Source organism: Poecilia formosa, unplaced genomic scaffold (assembly GCF_000485575.1).
Source record: "Poecilia formosa unplaced genomic scaffold, Poecilia_formosa-5.1.2 Scaffold27, whole genome shotgun sequence".
NCBI classification, from domain to species: Eukaryota; Metazoa; Chordata; class Actinopteri; order Cyprinodontiformes; family Poeciliidae; genus Poecilia; species Poecilia formosa.
Window position 1 is genome coordinate 3,056,439 of NW_006799966.1, and position 14,093 is coordinate 3,070,531.

Sequence of the window (14,093 nt, forward strand, 5' to 3'; positions counted from 1 at the left end):
CTTACAGAACTGACGCAGGACTCGTTGGAGAATTTTCATGCATATCATCTTGGCCCTAGTGTTTGACTGGTAAGGGAAAACCTACTCAAAAAAAATGTATGGCGTTGAGTTTCACTACCTCTGCAACATTGTTTGTTTATTGAAGGTTTGCTCTACTCCAGCGTTGGGGGCGGAGCCAGCGTCATATCTTAGCGTTATCTGTTAATCTATTGGTCAAATATATGACGCAACAATATTGGGGAGAAAGAAAAAAAAATTGGGCTAGCTACAGAAGAAATTGCAAAATTTTAATAATGGTTTTATAAAAAAAATAAGTTAAAATTAATTAATGAATTAATAGGTTAATTTATAAATGAATGTGTCTTATTTGATAAATCTTAAGATTTATTGATTTGGAAAGAATAGGACAGCTCAGATTAAACCAATTATTAAATTCTCACCACTCTTCCATAAAACCACATGTCTCACAGAAATGCTCAGCCCTGCACTTACAGTGTAGAGATAGTTAAGCACTTAAGTGATGATTAGGGGAAATGACTACATAGCTGTCTGCAGAATGAGGAGAATGAAGAACAACACTGATGTGATTAAGACAAAGACATGCAAAGCAATCCACTGAGGAACATCAAGAGATTTAGACAGGTAACAAGAGCTTCAATGTGAACGTCTAGCACGTGTGGATTTGAAGTCTTCATTTCTCCTCCAGTGTCGGTGGCAGCAGATGGTTTCTGCACTGCTCAGAGTCCCACTCATGCTCAGCCCTGGGAATAACAGGATTGGTTTAAAAAGAACATGAGTGACCTTTTAATTATTACATAGACCATCCTGGCTCTGTTTTAATCAAAGACAAACTATTCTCTGTAATTAGCACTACTGGTGTAATTATACCTGATAATGATAAATTCCCACCCTCCACCCCCTAAAAAATGGGGTTTCATCTTTCTTATCCAGAGAAGGTAGCTTCCAAAACTTTTTTTTTTTTTTCAAAACCTGACATATTATGCTAGAACAGAGTGAATGTAAAATAATAGAATAAAATTACAAATTTGAACTGTATGATTAGAGTACTTAAATAAAAGAAACCTAAGCACCAGAAGAGGCCACAAGTATAAGTGCACTAAGCTAGACAAAAATGGTCTAGCTTTCAAAACTGCATGCAAGATTGTTTGTTAAATAATTTATTTGTGGAAATTTGACATAAAAAATTAGGTGCATTACAAGTGAACCAAAAGATCAAAACTACGAACATAAATTCTATTGTGCGTATTTTAAAGCAATATTGTTGTCATGGTTTGTGGCGATGGAGGACCCAAAAGCAGACAGAAAACAGGCAGGATTGTGTGACGGTGAGTTTAATGAAAAAGAGTTCAGCAAACTCTGTGAAGCTGAAATCCAAAGTAAGGTGGCACAGAGAGTGAAACAAAACAGGTACACAGACAAGACAGAAGGTATTATGGGGATCTGACAGTATCTGAAACTGGGAGGAATAAATGAACAGGAGGCAGCTAAAATGCAAAAATAACAACATGGAAAAATCACAGAAAAATTAACAAGATAATTAAGAAAAAAATAAATAAAACAAGAATAAAGGACACAGCGCTCTACTCCAACGTTGAGGGCGCAGCCAGCATCATATTCCAACACAGGAATGACTTAAAACATAAAACTGAAGACACAACAACTACAACAAAAAAGAAATGATTGAAAACTAAGAAGCCAAAATCAAAAACCACACAAAACCAAACATCAACAATTATATTTCTCTATTAAAGACTTTAACCATAAGGAGGAAAAAAAAAATTTAAAAGAAAGCGGAACTTCAACTCATTTCTTCAATCAAATAACAGTTCAAATCCTAAAAGAAAAATGGGGAAAATAAAAACATTTTCAAGTATTTTGCTCCCTGGCAGATTTTTTTTTTTTGTTGGCTTTTTGTCATATTTACATCAGACCATCAAACTAATCACAGACACCTAATGTCTAATGTATCCAAACCAAATAACTGGCTGAGCCCCTTGAGTGCCAACAACTGCAGTCAAGTGTTTATGAAAACTGACAAATTGTTTTTTTAAATCAAATCTTAATTTAGCACCATTGGAGGGTTTTGGGGGCTGGTGTGGATCGCTTCATCCTCTTAATAAATTCTATTATCATTTTAAAACTGCTTTTTGCATTTCCTTTATTTATTGATGTAAAATGTACTTGTATCTGAAATATGTGTGACAAAAAACAAAACCAAATCTGAAATAACTTGTTTCTTATTTCATATTTAAATGTTTAAAAAGGTAATGCAAGATACATGTTATGTTGCAAACTTTTTCTTTGTCACATTTTGTAATTTAAAAGGTTTAAGATGATGTGTGCAGACATGATGCTTTTGCTTTTCAAAAACACCTTACTTAACTATAATTACAAACAGTGTTTATGTATTAACTATTTTCAGGGGTTTTTTTTTTAAATGATCTTTTTACCCATTAAATGTTTAAGTATACTGAAAACATCGAAACATTTAATGAACCAGTAAACTGTGGGGAAAACGATGACCAATGAAATGATCAGGAACAAGGTCTTGTTTACAACTCAGCAGTTATTTGTCATTAAAAACGATTCATCACATGGTGAGAAGACGGCATAGTGAGTCATCACTAGTTTCATGAATACAATTTATTATTTAATAAGCTTCTTCTCTGTGCTCTTTTAGCACTTTTTGAAACCACAGCAAAGGATTGAATTAAGAATGTATTTGTTTCTTTTAGTCAGTCAAACTTCATCTGGTGTCCCGGAAAGTTACTTAACATCTAATACGTCATCATTTGTTTGTGTGTGTGTTTGTGTGTGTTGTGATTTTTGATTTGCTGTTGTGAGATAAAATGCAAAATAAGCAGCAACTTGTCCTTTTTTGGGGGGTGTTTTTAGCGGAGTGGAAAGAGTGTGGCTTTAGCTCACCATCTAGTGGTACATATCAGAGTTATTTGCACCCACGTTGCTGCTCCACATAGACACCTGTTGCATTTTCTCCATCAACCTTCCACCCCCCCAACCCCTCGCCATTATTATCCCTCCCTCAACCAGTGATCTGAGAATAACCACTAAACTCTCCTAGTGAAGTTTTGGAGCCACATCCCTGCGCGTCGTAATCCGCACGCCAAGTGACTCATATCACGGGCAGCCGGTTTGCGCGAAGATGGTCGGGATTATTTCCTCGCCTCACATCTTGTCTCCACGCGTGTTTACGCTCATGTGTGCCACACGGCTCTGGCTCCCAGCCACCCGACGGTATTTATAGCCATACAGCGGCGACCAGCAGCACTCAAGGAGAAACCTTCCTCTGAGCATCAAACTTGGACGGATTGAGTGACAGATAGACAGAAGGAGGGAGGGGGCATGGATTTAGGATCCAGCTCAGGATGACGGAGCGCACCGCGCCTCAAGGTAAGCCGATCAGATCCATTGATCAGTGTATAGATTCACTATTATTTTTTTATGTTTCCCTATTTGTCGCAGGTAGTGCTTCAATCCTCCAGTGTGCATTTTAGCAATCTATTTCCATACTTCTGAGTGCTGCTTTGTCTCTCCCTCCTCCACTCTCCTGCGCGTCAAACACTTAACTCCACAGGAATAAAGAAGCGGCAGCCTAATTAACAGTACCCGTTAACTGGCTAGTTAATGCATTTCCAAGGCGGTTGTCGACGTGCGGCTGACGTGAACAAATTGGAGGAAGGGGGCGCCTGTTGTTTTAGTGGGCACTAATTGAAGGAGATCACAGCCTGGGAGCTGAAATTTGAATAAATAAATACAAATACACAAGAACTCCTCCACAAAGGTGTTTCAAATTTAACAGATAATAATAAAAAAAATCTTACAACCACGTAAAAACTGAGTGGTTCTAATCTTGTTTGAATAAGTCTGTCAGATGTGAGGGAGCCTCCCTTCCTCTTGTATAGTTTATAGCCTGTTGATATAAGCAGCCTTGACCTTTAATTGCCCCTCATCCGTGGCTCCACAGCAGACTGATAAAACCCCCTACAGCACCATCTTTTGTGCTACCGTCAAAGACAGCCCACTGCCGAGCAGCACAAAGGTGCCATCAGACTGCCCTTCTAAATGTGTGCGCTGACCTTGCAGCCTCTGCCAGCTTTCATAGAGGCGCTTCTCCGGTGTTGGAGGGCAGAGCTCAGCTCAGGCTGTGTCCAGTTCATGTCTGAGGAGCCCCTGCTGCTGATGATGAGTGAGTCATCGAGCGCTTTTCTGCTCCGGCTCCTCCACACTCAGTCATCTTCCTTTCAGCTTCCAGCGGCCTTGTTCCGTCTGGCTCCTGACCATCCGGCTCTGTGCAAACTTGCTGTTTTTCAGCCTTTTGACACTCCATCTGACCCCCTCGCATCTCTCCGTCTCAGTAGGAAATTAACTTTGCAGGCAGCAGAAAGAAAGAGGAGTAGAAATTCTGTTTTTCTTTTTCTTTTCTTTTTTTTTCTATTTTATGGCTAAAAAAGATAAAACTCAAACCCAACTGTCAGCTGTTGATCCTTGGGCAAGCAACTCCTGTTTTCTGAGAATCACAAGAACTATGAAGATTGATTAACTCCTTTTTGGTCGAATGTGTGTAAGCAACAGAAAACTTGTTCAGGGTGCAACAAACTACGTTTTGTTTGAAAGCGATATTGTCTTTCTGAGCAGAGTCACACATCTTGCCAGTCATTTCAGAAAGTGTAATTCTAATTTTAAAGAAATGTATTGTACATAATGTAAACTATTACAGGTATTTTTTTTTAGCAATTTCAATGACTACAGCTTACAGTAGAGAGAAAATTAGAATACTACATTGGACAAATCAAAAATGGATGTTTTGAGCACATAAATCAGGCTACTGAAAAGTATGTACATTTCTATGTCCTTTATGCAGAAGCAAAAACAAAGCATCTGCACTGTTAAAAGAGTGGAGTCAGCATCACTTTGTAGCCAGAAATGTTTATTTTTTACATTAAAGCGTTAATGTAATGCGCACCCAAAAGGTTATGGTTTTGTCATGAGCTGCCCGACAAAAACAAACAAACAAAAAAAAAAACGTAATTTTTTAACAATTTTTTCATTAAATGCTATAAATCTAAAATCTCCCTTCATCTTTACTTTATAAATACACCAGCCAACAACATTCACTTTGAATAAGTTTATTTGCTTGACAAAAATCAAGGCATGTGGTTTGATGCGTAGTAAATGGGAATAATGTAAATCCTTTATTTTCAGTTGGATTCAGCTGCAAACAAAGGAATTGTTGTATGTTGCGATGAGAAGAAGCAGAATCAGTCAAAACTGGAGTCTGCAGGTCAGGCCTAAAAGATAAAAGCCTAATCTCTAACTAGAACGTGTTAGAAACCACATAGCATTACATAAAAAAGTATTGTGAATGAATCACTCAGCTAGAGCTGATATTCAGACTGCCTAAAGGAGGAAAAAAAAAACATGTAAAAACTCTACAGCAATATCAGCAGGAAAATAAGTCTCAACAGCTAAATGAAGAAGTGGCATGTGCACAACAACAGTACATCGTTATTGTGTCTAACACATCCAAGTCACATTAGGTAATTAGAGCTAAATACAGTGGAGTAGAAGCTACTTATCTATCAGTCATTAGCTGTTATTTGAGAACAATTACAGCATTTCCACTCAATAAAATAATATAGATCTCTGAACTCAAAAGGAAAAAAACAAAAACAAAATCTATACAGAATGTTCATGAATCTGTTTGAAAAGTTAATTAAAAACACAGATAACAGGTCGTGGTGCAGACCAACAGGCAAAAGTTGCGATTCTCTGAGCTCCACTTGGACCTCGATTTATTGCAGTCTCTTTGCAGGTTGCTGAAACATTTGAGTCTGGACCAAAATTGAAAGAGCCACCCGCCCCTCTGGCTTGTCAGTGTTTCTCTAATTAGTACTGCCATCTCACACTCGTCATCTTCTGCTTCTCTTTTCTTCCCATTTGTAGAATTATGGTGAATCTGCCAAACTCCTGATCCCTGCAGATATGCTCACCAGTTCCGACCAGTCCCTCTCCCTTTCCTTCACACCAACTCTCCACTCTCCATCGCACCGTGGACACAGTCACGTCCAGTCCTCCCTGTCCCTGCCGGAGCCTGAGGACTGGAGGAGGCCCATCCCGTCTGCCCGTCCTGGCCTGGCTCAGGGGGCTCGCTCCTGCTCCCTGCAGGTCCCCCACGGTGGTCCTGAGGACATCGGCTTGCCCCCCCGTGCAGCCAGTTTCGACGTGCCCTACAGTCGGGATGACGGCTCGTCCGATCAGGGCTCGGGGTCCCTCAGCCCTCACGCCGCACTGCGGCGGCGCGGGGGTCTTGTGGAGCAGAAGGACATCATTATGGCCCACCAGGCTCACAAAATACAGAGCACACCACAAGCCCGCAGGAAGGAGTGGGAGTAAGTATAAAAGAGCTTCCAATTCAAAGGATTCCTTTTAAACTGTGCATGTAAAGATGATAAATCTGCAAGGAGTACGATGAAAGCCTCAGTGAAAGAAAAAAATAAAATCACAAGGATAATACATGGTTTTTCATATTAACCTGTAAATTACAGCTTTGTGGAGACAGATTTGGTCAAAAACGTGATCTGAGACTTGTCAACAAAAAGCTTCTTTATGGCAGCCCAGTTCCATGTTTCTAAAAAGACCTAAATGTGAGCAGGCATGAATAATAAAAGGACTGCTGAGCTGGAAATACAATGTAAGCCAGTACTGACAGTAATAATTACATCTGCAACTCCTGCTGCGGCGTGTCTGTCTGTCATCAAAATAGTTAGAAGATGTGACACGCTACAGCCTCAGCAGATACTTAATACACCAAGACATTTCCATGTTTACTAAAACCGTGGCAATTAATTGGTTATTTTATGACTAAATTACTCAGACAGCAATTTTAAATATGCTTTTATCTAATAGTTTTGGGTCTACAAGCATCTTTTTTTTCTTCTGCTGCAGCACAAAATAATAAAAGTGAAGCATGTCGAGTGTTGGTAGAGAACAAAACTGGATGCAATCAACTAGACAGAAGCTCAAATTTAAATGAATAATAATATTGCTTCTTGTGCCTGAAGAAAAGCAATTTTCCTACCAAACTATATTTATTCAATCAGCCAGCCTCCTTCTTTGCTTCTTGTAGTAATAACATTCACATAACAATTAAGATTATGAATTTTTAATATTATAATTAATGAAAATACTCTTAGGAAAACTAATGATTCAGTTGATTCCACTGTGTGTGGAATGAAGTTCATTATTGCATATGAACTTTATGTAAATAATTGCAATCTGGTGATTGCTGGGAAAGTTTGAATATCTCGCTAGACTGTAAATTCTGTGGTTTTAATGAAATGAAAGTGAAATAGTACTGTGTGTTGGGTTGTGGTGCACAGAATTACAATTCAACTTAGAGCTTAATAATAATAACAACAACAACAATAATAATAATAATAATAATTAATACATTACCTAACATATATTTTATCTTAATTTTATCTAATGTAGTTATCTGTACGTATATGAGATGCAGCTAGCAGGTTTTTGTTTTAGGCTCAGTGCACTTTTTGAATACATCTCAAACTTATTATTTGCGATGAGGCCACACTCATGGCGCAAATTTGCAGACATGTTTATGAAGATTTAACTGGTACATCTAAGATTTGACGTTCCTCCAGGGACGATCTCATACTCACACCGCACTTTTAAGTGTCTTTTGTAGATGTGCTCAAATGAACCGACGCATTCACAAATCACTGTGCTTTTAATGTTTTTTTTTTGTTCAGAAACACCCACAAAATATTTATCCTGGAGCTTTAAGACATCTCAACATATTATTTAAGACCATGCAAATAGTCAGCCATTTTATTTCGTTTTGTTGTAGCTTTTCATGTCACACCCTTCTTAGCGTCATCTTGAGTGACTTGTATTTATTCAGACTTTTGAAAGCAGTTTTACACTTGGCATTTTGTCACATTTCAACCACTAATTTCAACATAGTTTATTGCGATTGTGTGAAATTGAGATAGACCTACACAAGGTAATCTATATTTGTGAATTGGTAGAAAATGAATGTGTTGTGCTCAGAAAGTTTTGCGAGTATAATTCTTAAATGTGTGATGTGCATTGGCATTCAGCTTCCCTGACCCAGGACTATGAAGAACACTTTGCTGCTGTTACACTTGCAGGTCTTTTGGGGCATGTCTCTACCAGCTTTACACATATGGACTGATATTTGCCCATTTTTCTTTGGAAAATAACACAAGCTCAATCAAATTGGAGGAAGAACATTTTTGCACACATTTTTTGAAGATCTTGCCACAGATTCCTTACTGGATTTGGATTAGACTAAATACGTGGATTTACTGTGGTATAAACCAGTTTCTGTAATTTTGGTTGTATGTTAAGAGGCATTGGCCTTTAGGAAGCTGATTCTAACATTTTGGTCTCTTATGTCTGAAGCACATTCTTCCTAATATTGTATGTTCCCCTTAATATGATTTAAAATCTGCAAATGGGACTTGTTTTACCCTCCTTTTTGGACCACGCATCCTTTTAATTTTTTAGTATTTATACTACTTTGTGTTGATTTTTCACATAAAATCCAAATAAAAGAGTCCAAGGGAGTTAATACTTTTGTCAGGCACTGTACATTCACAAATAGGTTAGATCTGATTATCTGCAATTTTGTGACTTTGCAATAAATGCACCAGTAGTCTTAAGTTTTCTCATTTTCACCACAATCCATTCTACATTTTAGAGTTGATTCAGGAATATTTTTCCGTGCGATGTGCTTCAACAAGCATTGCTTTTCTCAGTTCCTTATTTGTCATATTTGCTGGCATCATGCTAAAATTCAAGAGACTTTGTCTCTCGTTCTTTAAATAAAACATGACACCCACTCGCACACAATTGGCATATCACAGGGAACTGACTCCAATTTCATCTGAAAAATAACCAGTAACATGACAGCAACATCCAGATTGTTAATGCTGAACCCTTTTTTTACCTTTGAAAATAAATGATTCAAAATTACTTTTTTTCCTTCTTGCTACCTTAAACGCGTTTTTAAATATTTCCCATGTATTCGTAAACGTGCAAGTGGAAGCTGCATTTGAAACATTTTCCACATCGTATTTTGAGAAGTAGTGTGTATGTCTGTATTTGCTTCTGTTACTAATATAATTTTTGTTGTTGTCAAATCAGTTCTAACCACTTTTTTTTTTTTTTTTTGCTGCAGTTTGTCTGGTCAGATTTCTTGTAGTGTAATTAATGGTGGAGCTCTTCATGCTTACCTGTGAACCTCTGAACTCTGGAGCGGTTTGATCGTCTACCTCTCACCACTTGAACGTGAAGAGGCGCTGTGTCAGTGCAATCTCCAGTCAACCAACATAACAAGCCCTCCTCCCTTCTCCTTCTCCTTCTCCTTCTCCTCCTTCTTCTTCTGCTTTCTATTTACTGAGCTCCTCTCTATTTCCATTGTATTACTGTACACTATTGTTAGGCCTGTGTCCTTCACATGCTACAACACATATAAAAATAAAATGTATCAAAATAATAATAATAATAATTTTTTGTGGGGACATCTATAAATGTATTGTGGTTATTTGTCCATTAGGGGATGCTAGGGAATCAAAGTAGAGCTGATGTGTGAGGAAGTAAGCAGTAGAGTTTCTGAATGCTGGTGAGCTTCGCCTCAGAATGTTAAAAGGCTATTAACACTCTTTAATGGGTAATATGACATGTTTGTAGAGCCGACGATTGAATGTGTGAGATTTTTATTTTTTCTCCCTCTCACAAACCTTTTTAATTGAGATTTCTCCACATTATTCCAACATTCTGACCCAAATTTGGGTGTTACTAAACAAATTTGGACTCTCGTTAAGAAATGTGTGACTGGTTATGTAAATATGCGACATAGACCGACGCGGCTTTGCGCCAATCTGCGGCGATATAAGAAGCCATTATTAGACGAATCAAACTGACATAACTCAGAAGAGAGAGTGTCTGTTGCTAGGGAACAGAGAGAAAAATAAAATGCTAAAACCACTCCAGTCAATGTTGGGTGAAAGCCTGTCTGCAATTATATAAATGCCCTTCAGAGCTCTGGCACAAAGTGCCATTAACGTTTCAGCTCTGGATGCATGTCACCTGCAGCCAAACTTCCTCAGCCTTCCCCTCTCTGCATGCATGATGTTTAAGATGTTACTCTTTGCTGCTTTATTTGACCAAAAAATTGTAAAACTGTATGCCTATTTCAGCTGTGGGAGCAGACTTAAGCTTTCTCAAAGTTTGGTAAGGCCCCAGCAAATTTATTAAAGCTTTTGTGCTCGCTTAACGGCGCTATTTTTGTACTTCTCTGAGTAGGCTGCAAACAAAAGCCAAACAGTCTTAAAGCAGGCTGCACCTGGTCATCTGCATACTGTTGTTTGGAGCATCAGTGTGGCGACGGTGCTGTGCACAAGTCTGTCAGCTTCCTCCCCGCAAGATGTCCAGTGACCCCGATTGGGAGGTGTGCTCGTGTTTGTGTGTTGGGGGAAGCAGATTTCTGTAGGATGAGGTTGCTCTATTGTGCAACATGGCTTTTGTTGGCAGAAATGAAAAGAAAGAAGCAGGAATTCAAGAGAGCTATGTAGCTATGGAAACAACAGCAAAAGAGAGAGCTGGAGACACGAGCGCGGGGAGAGATATGTGCTTTTGGCAGAGATGGACAAATATTTCTGTAAGGCAAACACACGAGGAGATGTTTTTTTTTGTTTGTTTGTTTTTTTGTAATGAGGGCTTACAAAAAATATTCACACCCATATTCTATATTTTGTCACTTTACAGCCATAACCTTTATGCGTTATATTGGGATTTTTCTTTGTTTGATAGACCTGCACAAATTATGACTTAATTGTCATGTGGAAGGGAATTCTTTTTTCATATATATATATTTTTTTTAGGAATAGTTCACATTCATACATCCTGTCACCCTGAGTCACAGAGCCATGTTTCCCTAGGTATGTCTTTTCCAGTTTTGCACATGTTGAAACTTCATAACATAGATTAAGCACATACAGATTGGACAGAGAGGCGTCTTTGTGCATCACGTTTTCTGTTGCAGCCTTTAAAATATTTTCTTTTAGGATTTTCCTCCACCTATTACGTCTGCATTGTTCCTGCAGAAGAAAAAGTCTCCTTAGCATGAGCCCGCCACCACCATGTCCTTGCAGTGGAGATGGTGTATTCAAAACAATGTGCTGTGCTGGTTTTCTACTTCACATGTTGCTTTGAATATTAGTAAAATAGTTCAGTTTTGATCCCTTTAGACCAGAGAGTCTTCTTTAAGTCTCGTGTCTTTCTTTCAAAAAGTGGCTCTTTTCCTGCTGCTGTTTCATAATGGCCAGATTTGTGGACTGCGTGACTAATAGCTGTTCTGTCAACATGTTCTTCTGCCTAAGCTATGTATTTCTGCAGCCCAGCCAAAGTTACCGTGAGCTTCCTGGAATATTTTTTGATCAATATCCTCGTTGCTCTACTTGTCAAATTAGGTCTTCGGTGATATTTTGTTAGGTTTGCTGTTCTCATAAGAGGCTATAAAACTCAGGTTGTTGTGCTGTAAGGGATACAAACTTCTGCACAGCAATATGCCTGACCTGTATATTGTTTTCTTTTTGTTGTTTGTTCTCTGTTTTTTAATAAACTTGCCAATGAGGCTTTTTTGTTTTTTTTACAGAACTAATGCATTGTAAATTTGTAGATTAACACTTTTAATAGTGTGAATACATTTGCAGGGGACTGTAAAATTTACCATAAAGTAGAAATGGTTGTCAATCAGGATTTTATTTGCTTGTGTATTTTAGATCTTGCATGAAGTGACACTGTACTTTACTGTACTGGTTCCAGTACAGTAAAGAGCAGACAAACAGAAGTATTTTCTGAAACTTATTCATAGATCCTGTTCAGTCTTTTCTCCTTTCACAATCTCAACTACTTTGCCAAGTGAGATTTTTGTCACTTTTCCTTTCCCCTTGTTTTCACCGTCCCTCGCTGCCTGTCTGCACAGTAGGACCCATCAATCAGCTATTAACCTGAAAAATTGAGCTAGGATTTCAAGGTGACTAATGCCGTCATTGATTGTTATTATCAAAAGAAAAAAAAAGAAAAAGAAAAAAACGTCAGCATCAGTTGAATAATCTGCCTGTGGGGGCTGAAGTGGTCATCTTCAGTAAAACACTGGGGGGTGGGGACGGGAGCAGATGGAGTGAGAGCACCCAGTCGCCTAATGAGGTCTCACTTGTGGCAGGGAGTGAAAAAGACCCTGCTTTCTTCTGCTTTCCCTCAAAAAAAAAAAAAAAAAGGGAGCGGCCCTAAAATCTATTTCACGTTCTATTTTTACCCCTGACTTTTAATCCAATATTAGCACAATGGCCCAGTTTCCACATGTTGCAACAGTCTGCCACGATTAATGGAAAGATGACAACACTGTATGTCTGTCAGGCGGCCAAAACTATTCCTATGGAGGAACAAACCTCTCATCTCTCCAGATGCCGCATGTCGTTCTGCGCATTATGTTGTACATAGTTTGATTTTGATTTCACACATCTTTTCTTTTCCCACAGCACCCACCAGCAGCTTTACATAATTGTGTTTTGAACCCACACAGCCTGCTGTATATAGTCACTTTTTTTTTTGTTTTGTTTTGGAGGATGTGTTTTTGTTCATCCTCAACAAACTCTAATTGCTATGGTAACTAAATGCACGTCCCTCCTCTCCAGCAGCTTCCATTCAGATGAATTTTGAAATGTCCACGAAGTGCAGCGCTGTGGGAGGGGACAGGCGGTGCTTTATACGCTCCAGGTTGATGATTCCCCCCCAACCCCCCACACCCCTCCTTTCCAGTGGGTGATCAGTTCAAACGCTAAAGACGCTTCAAGAGATGAGGCAAACTGGCTTATTTTCCAGAAGTTAACCACAGCGGGAAGATGCGTAAAGTTTTGAAAAACGAGTCTCGGAACTCTCCTTCTGATGGGCATGTCGTAGTTTTTGTTTCCCGCGCTTTGCCAATTCACTACCGGCGTGGATGTTGGTAGAAAATTACAACTTCAGTGGATATTTTTCTCTCTCCTTTTTTTTTTCGTCCTATAAACTGCCCTAGTTAGGGAGGCGCGCGCATTAAAAGTTGTTCAGAGCTGATTGTTGCGCGCGCTGAAACTGTTGATTTCTTTGCTACCTTGATTTGATTCATGGACTATTTTTTCAGAAAATTGAAGCAGCTGAATGGTATAATAGTTTTTCTTTTGCCTTGTGGAGATGGAGTGAGAGGATTGTGCAACTTGTAAAGGAATCTTACAGCTCGAAAAGCTGACAGCGGACTAAAGGTGGAAAATCTTTGCATCGTATACACTTTTCCTTGTAAGTAAGACTGTCTAAATTGGTTGACTCCTTATTTATTTTTTATTTCATTGCACTGTAGAATGGCTCGGTTCGGAGACGAGTCCGCTCCCGCCACGGTGGACTCCGGGGATGGCGACTTGGAGCGCGGTGGCGACGGGCAGGACACCGCGTCCGGCGGACTGACCGCTTCCATGAAGCAAGCCAAAGCGCAGCGGGCCCGGACCATGGCTCTGTACAACCCCGTCCCTCACCGGCAGAACTGCCTCACCGTCAACAGGTCGCTCTTTATATTTGCAGAGGACAACATCATTAGGAAATATGCAAGGCGGATAATAGAATGGCCATATCCTTACATTAAAAGCATGATTTGTGTTTTAAAATGTTTTTTTGTTTGTTTGTTTGTTTGTTTGTTTTTTTAAATAAGTTGTTGCTGCGAGTTGTCAGTTCAGAACCATGGATAGCGAAGTTTTTTTTTTCTCAAAGACTCTTAGTCCTGTTAGATGAGCTTCTGTCTTCTCCACAATAATGATTCCGATCTAGTGAAAAAAAAAAAAATCATATGTTGCTGTGCAACTTACACTGCGCTGGTTTTGGCAGGAAACAGAAAGCAAGCATGTGATGATCATTAGAGGCAGCTCTGCTCACTGTGGGGGTGTCATGTAGGCACATCTCTGCTGCCTTAGTGCTCA

General features: G+C 39.1%; 1 protein-coding gene across 6 annotated transcripts in view; it reads left to right on the forward strand.

Moving 5' to 3' along the window:
• Positions 1–3,148: 3,148 nt before the first annotated feature.
• Positions 3,149–14,093, forward strand: part of cacna1eb (calcium channel, voltage-dependent, R type, alpha 1E subunit b) — a 65,262-nt gene continuing 54,317 nt past the window's right edge. For 5 of the 6 annotated variants that reach the window (XM_016669766.1, XM_016669768.1, XM_016669770.1 and 2 more), the window contains exons 1-3: positions 3,149–3,432; positions 5,986–6,431; positions 13,484–13,747. In XM_016669766.1, the coding sequence (XP_016525252.1) occupies positions 6,025–6,431; positions 13,484–13,747 (671 nt within the window). In that variant the 5' untranslated portion in view covers positions 3,149–3,432; positions 5,986–6,024. Of the gene's footprint in view, positions 3,433–5,985; positions 6,432–12,872; positions 13,389–13,483; positions 13,748–14,093 lie in introns of those variants that run through there. The other variant, XM_016669772.1, reaches the window with a different exon arrangement.